This window comes from Brassica rapa, chromosome A10 (assembly GCF_000309985.2).
Source record: "Brassica rapa cultivar Chiifu-401-42 chromosome A10, CAAS_Brap_v3.01, whole genome shotgun sequence".
NCBI classification, from domain to species: domain Eukaryota; kingdom Viridiplantae; phylum Streptophyta; class Magnoliopsida; order Brassicales; family Brassicaceae; genus Brassica; species Brassica rapa.
The window spans coordinates 12,304,908-12,310,785 of record NC_024804.2 but is presented as its reverse complement, the minus strand read 5'-3'; the positions used below and the strand labels follow the sequence as shown (position 1 = coordinate 12,310,785).

At 33.1% G+C, this 5,878-nt stretch overlaps 1 protein-coding gene across 1 annotated transcript; it reads right to left on the bottom strand.

Annotated features, from left to right (window-relative positions):
* Positions 1-219: 219 nt before the first annotated feature.
* On the bottom strand, positions 220-1,766 carry LOC103845200 (zinc finger protein CONSTANS-LIKE 5). The gene is made up of 2 exons (XM_009122035.3): positions 916-1,766; positions 220-844 (listed from the first exon to the last, which is right to left on the bottom strand). The coding sequence occupies exons 1-2, from the start codon at positions 1,636-1,638 to the stop codon at positions 497-499; spliced, it is 1,071 nt and encodes a 356-aa protein (XP_009120283.1). The 5' UTR covers positions 1,639-1,766; the 3' UTR covers positions 220-496.
* Positions 1,767-5,878: the final 4,112 nt, after the last annotated feature.

Here is a 5,878-nt window from a genome sequence, read left to right as displayed (position 1 = left end):
ATATACGAATCTCAAATTATTGTAGTTAATTAAGCTAACCAAGATTGTATTATGTACAAGTCTTATCGCCTCCAAATTCCGGTTATAGTTATATTTAATTTAATTTAATTATAAAATAAAATACTTAATAAGGATTTGAGATACATGTAAACACTTAAAAAGCCAAACTCCACCTAATCTCCGTTAACAAATGTAGCGACAAGACAACATCAGCCAATATAGAAATTGTAATTGCCAAATTATATTATTTTATAAAACTTTTGCTAGAGCATTCATAAACAGAGAGGAAAGTTACAGTCTTACAGTGGCAGTGAGAGAGACGGTAAAAGAAAAAAAGTAAACCGACGAAGCTGTAGAAAGGATAAATTGTTTGTCTAGGGTAAGACTCACTATATGATAATACAATACAATACACCAAACGGTAAAATCGACGGTGGAAGGAAGGAAGGGGAGTTTCCAGGTGATGATTCGTTAAAACTTCCACCGTAGATTAGAATCAGAACGTTGGTACGACGCCGTACTGTGCGGCTGAAGCGTAAACATGACTGAAGAAAACGTCGTCGTTTTCGGTCTCCGTTCGTTTCGCGAACCGGCCTTTGATCCTTGGCCGTGACTCAGCGTAAGCTTTCCTTGAAGCGTAACGGATCGTCTTCTCGAACTTCCTGTTCTTTCGCTTCTCTCTGTACCTCAAAACCCTTGCCTCCCTGTTCATGGAGCTCGCTTGATCCCCGGTGGTCGCCGTCGAGGCGGTGATGGTGGTGGTGCTCCGGTTAAACGGAATCGAGATTTCCGACGAGGTGTTTCCGTCGGGAACCACGCCGTATTCGAGAGACGAAGTCGAAACCTGAAAGCAAAGATCGAAGTTAAGTGAAAGTTTCAGACTTTAAGCAAGTTTAACGGAGGAGAGCTGATTACACTGTGGCTGATTGATTGAGTTGGGTAGGTGAAAGCAGAGAGCTTTGATCTGCAGAAATCTATGTCGAAGCAGTGATCGTTTTTACTTAACGGAAGAGGCTCTGTTTTTGTCTGAACGGGGACAAGGCTGTCTGCTCCGGCGCTGTTATGCGGCGGGTGGTGGTTGAAGGAGTTTGGGTACTCGAAGTCGATGAGTCGATCGAAATCGGAAAACATGAACTCAGAAGATTTCATTTCGGTTTTAGCCGGTTCGCTGAAGTCGTTAGGAAGCAGCCACGGGCACAAACCGAGTTCGTCGGAGTTACCCATCACCGGAACGGCGGTTAAATCCACGGTGGGAGTTGACCCGAGGACCCCAAACGTCGAAGCTGAGATTTTGGCGACGGCGGTTTCGGCTGAGTCGAAGAACGACTCGACGGGGACGCGTTCATGGCGGCTAGCGAGTGGGTTAGCGGAGTGGATGTCGGAGTCGCAGGTGACGCAGAGAGAGGCGGCGTCGGCTTTGCAGGTGACGGCGGCGGGAGCTTGTTCGCAGACTTCGCAGAGAAACACGCGCTCGTGGCGCGTGTAGGAGTGGATTCTTGTGTCGCAAGTGAGGCATAAGAAAGCTGAGTCAACTCGGCAGAACACGGCGGCGGATACTGATTGACAAGCGTCACAGGAACGCGCCGCCGCGCCCCACCCGCCGGAGATTGATTTGATGTTCTCTAAGCCGAATCCCATTAACTTCTCTCTCTAATATTCTTTTCGTTCTTTCTTTCACGAGAAAAAAAAATCTCTCTTTGAAGTTTTTGGAACTCAAAGCTTTGAGAATGTGTGAGGATTGGGTATTTGATTTGCTTAGATGATCTGTCATGTCCTATTGTTTCAAAAAAAAAAAAAAAAAAAAAAAAAAAAAAGATCTGTCATGTCCAGTCAGACAGAGAAGCCACAGTATGTCTTAACGAATTGTTACTTGACAAGTGGGATCATCACATCCACATGAAACTACGTTTTAATTTTAATTAATAACTTTAATTTTTGTTTCCTTACGCATGAGAAATCGTATAAACAAAAATTAGGCTGGCAGCTAAAATGAATCAACGAATTAGGCTGAATAATGCATCTCAGAAAACGCTACATTTTATTTTCTGTTAATCTTAAATTCTAAATCGTTAATTGAAGTGCAGTAAGAGAAATTATATAATATTAATATAGAGCTTTTACTATATACTATAATATATATATTCTTCTAAACCGTAGTTGTGTTGTTGTAGTGATAACTGATAAGTTAATTCTAATTATCGTTTTAATCCGAATAAAACTGTCAAATATATATATATATATATAAAAGTTCTATAAATTAATAATTTTGAAATTATGATAATTTCTAAATTAGAATTATTATTTTAAAGAAACTTTAAAAAAAAAGAGATTTTAGTTTTGCAATATATTTTTTAAAAAGGACAAAGGTATTTTATTTTACAATATTATATAGATTTATTATTTAAACTTTACAAATTTGAATTTCTTTTATTTTAATTTGATTGTTTGATATATTTATGTATGTTAAATATGTATTATAGAATACATATGCGTTATATAAATAATTAAATAAAGTAACATCAAAATATTGAAACAAAAAAATAAAATTAGAGATGAAAATTCATTTTAGAATACAAATAAACAATAATTATTATTTTATGATTTTAATGAGATCATATATTTAGTTAAAAGTTTTTAAAAATATTATTATCTTATTATTTTATCGAATTATGTCGAATATTAATTTATAGAGTTTTTACTGTATATATAGTGTGCATGTTATGTGTATACTATTAATAAAGTTGTGACAAACAACCGTTCAGATAATGTATCAAAAGTTATTCAATTCACAAAATATGTAATCCAGTATCTATGTAGGAAATAAGTAATTTAAAGACATATATAATCATAGGCTCATAGCATTTGTTATCTTCTCCACTCTCCAACATGGGAAATTACCACAAATAGCATATTAATAGTACAACTTTTTATGTTTACACTAACTATTTTTACCCTTACTTTTAACGAAGGGTAAAAGACAATTATACACTTAGGGTTAACTAATCTAGACTTAGGGTTTAGAGTTGAGGGGTAGAGTAAAGTTTTTGAAATGTGAAATTTAGGATTCTAATAAATATATAAATAAATACTTAAAAAATATATAAAAATTTTTAAAAAATAGTTTCAAACATAATTTTCGTTTTTCAAAAAGAAATTTGAAAAAAAAAACTTGAAAAAAAAAATTTATATAAAAGTTTGAATTTGAAAAAATATAATTCGAAAACATAAAAAAAATTTTACTTTTTTTATTATTATTATTTTTTTTAATAATGATTTATTATAAATATAAATAACAAGGACATAAGAGTCTTTTGTCACTTAATGAAGAAGGTATTTTTGAAAATGTCTCTTTAATAGTGGTAAAAATGAAAAATGGTACCATGAAAGTGGTAAACATGTAATTTCCCCCTCCAACATTCACCAGATCATATTTTTCTTTTCACAAGCTCATTTTTTTCACCAACTCCTATTTATTTCAAAATTAAATTCATATATGAATTTTCATAAAAAACTCATATATGAAATATAGTAAATGACAAATATATAAAATATGCATATACTTTCCGACTGTAGTTTATAAAATATGTATATAAAATACATAGTTTATAAAAATATGTATATGCTTATCTGCTTCTTCTTATTGTTGTTTCTGACTGTATACTTATCCATAGTGATAACTAAGTAGTTGTGTATCGTCTTCTTGCATAGATTCGAGAGATACTCTTGGAAATTTGAGAGTTGGAAAAAGGACACTATGGTCGGTATGTTTTACCTTTCTTTATCATGCCGACCGTGAAAGCAAAGTTCATTTTTTCTTTCTAATTTCAGAAATTTCAGAAAGCAAAATATATATTTTCTCAAGATAAACGGAGAGAGAAAAAAGTTAAGCGATCTCCGAGCATAGTTCTCGGCCGACGATGGTGGGCTCCTTTAGCCACGTCGTCGGTCGGGTTTCTTCCTTTTTATTTCAGTTCTGTTTATCTTGTTTAGTTTCCGGTCCGTCATGCGGTATCGTTGGTTCTTCGGTACTGTATGTTTAGTTTTTTTGTTCCAGTATCGCACCGATTGTTTGGTGGATGACTGGCTTTGTTTCTGGGGCCGTGCCGTTTCTTCTTCGGTGGTGGTTGCCGGCTATCGAATCCTCGGAAGTGATCGAGCTGTATGACGTTTTTCGTTTTAGTGATTGGGTGGTCTGGGTTTGGATGAGATCTTGAGTTTATTTGATTGATGCTATCCAAAACTTAGGCGTATGTGTGGAAAGATGCTGAATCCGTAAAACTTCCAACACAGTCGTTGGATGTGGTTTTCGGTGGTTGTGGTCGTGTTCCCGGTTAATTCCGGAGTTAAAGTGATCTGTTTGTTCCGATAACGACTTTTAAGTCGGTGAAATCGATGGTGGCTCGCGTTTTCGGTGTGATTCCGGTGGTTTCCGGTGGTTTTTGGTTCAGTTGCAGCGACGAGTCGCAGGTGGAAGAAGACGGTGATATTGTCTTTGCACGTGTCCCTTTTTTCTCCTGAGTTGAACAAGTTGTTTTGCGTCATCTGTTTGTTAGTGGATATGGGCCTGTGTTTGGTTTTCTAGTGTTGTAGTTGGGTCTTGTTGGTAGGCCAGGAGCCCTTTTCTTTTTGATCTTTTGTTTGTAAAAAATCTTTGTTATATAAAATATCAGATTTCAGAGAAAAAAAAAATATATTTTCTCAAGATTATGGTTTCAGTTTTAGTAATGAAGTTTTGGTAACATATTATTAATTAAGCAAGACCCATTTGTAATGTATCAGAAAGCAGCTTGTTCGATATTCAATTCTCATAATACCTTACTAGATCTTCACCCGTGCCTTCGCACGGGTATTTATTTTTAATTTTTGTAAATGTTTAAAAACTAAATACATACATTATTGTACTAATTAAATTAAAAGATGCTAATTAATTAAATATAACTGAATTAGTTTTATTATTCTGAAAAATTTAAACCAAGTTGATCAATTTAATTTTTAATAAACCAATAAATTAATCTGACTATTTTATAGTTTTTTATGGATTGCAAAATTAACTTTTTGATTTTTTAAATAAATGAATAATTGCATATCTTCTAAATTTATTAAGTAGCTAAATATTAGGTAATTTCTTAACAATTTTTATGGAAATTGCTATGTATAAGGTTAGTGGCATTGGATGGTAATTATTGAGTAAAACTAAGGATTAAGATTTATTTGTACTTCAGTTTTAATAGTTTAGATTCATGGACAACTACCGTATATACATTCTGAAAAATTTCGTATAAACTATGACAATCACTGCCTAAATTAGTTTGAAAAGAAACGATAATAATAATGAAATATACAGATTGAAATTAAACAGGCCGGAGAAATCAATAATCTTAATTAAGTGATGTACTATACTTTACAATGTGCTATTTTAAATCGGTTGCTTACTACAGAGTACAGACTACATATTTTCAAAATAAATACTCTATCTGTTTCGTTAAGTTAGATGTTTTAGAAAAAAAAATGTTTCACAAAGATCATTTTTTTATATTTTCTATAAAAAATATTATACTCAATAAAATTAATTAACTTTATTGAATAAATATTGGTTAAAAATTATTGAAAATTAAAAATTACAAAAACAATATATTTATTATAATAATTTAATGTATTTTTTAATATGTATGAATAGATTAAAAATTATTTTTGTGAAGAAGTATGATTCTTAAGATTTTTATCTGACAGGTAGATGACATATCTTCCCACGTATCTTTCGTAGGGGGTTGCTTATCCTACTATATAAAAGGAGCTAAATCATTACTTCCTAAGCCTATCCACATGTGCACAAATATTCATCACCAACCAATATGCCAGGTCATCACGAAATAGGCTT

What these genes read in the sequence shown, in the direction of transcription:
- LOC103845200 (XM_009122035.3), bottom strand. Translation starts at nt 1,638, where the DNA reads ATGGGATTCGGCTTAGAGAACATCAAATCAATCTCCGGCGGGTGGGGC. An exon ending in CTCAATCAATCAGCCACAGT is followed by an intron (nt 845 to 915) that starts GTAATCAGCTCT and finishes CTTTGCTTTCAG; the next exon opens with GTTTCGACTTCGTCTCTCGA.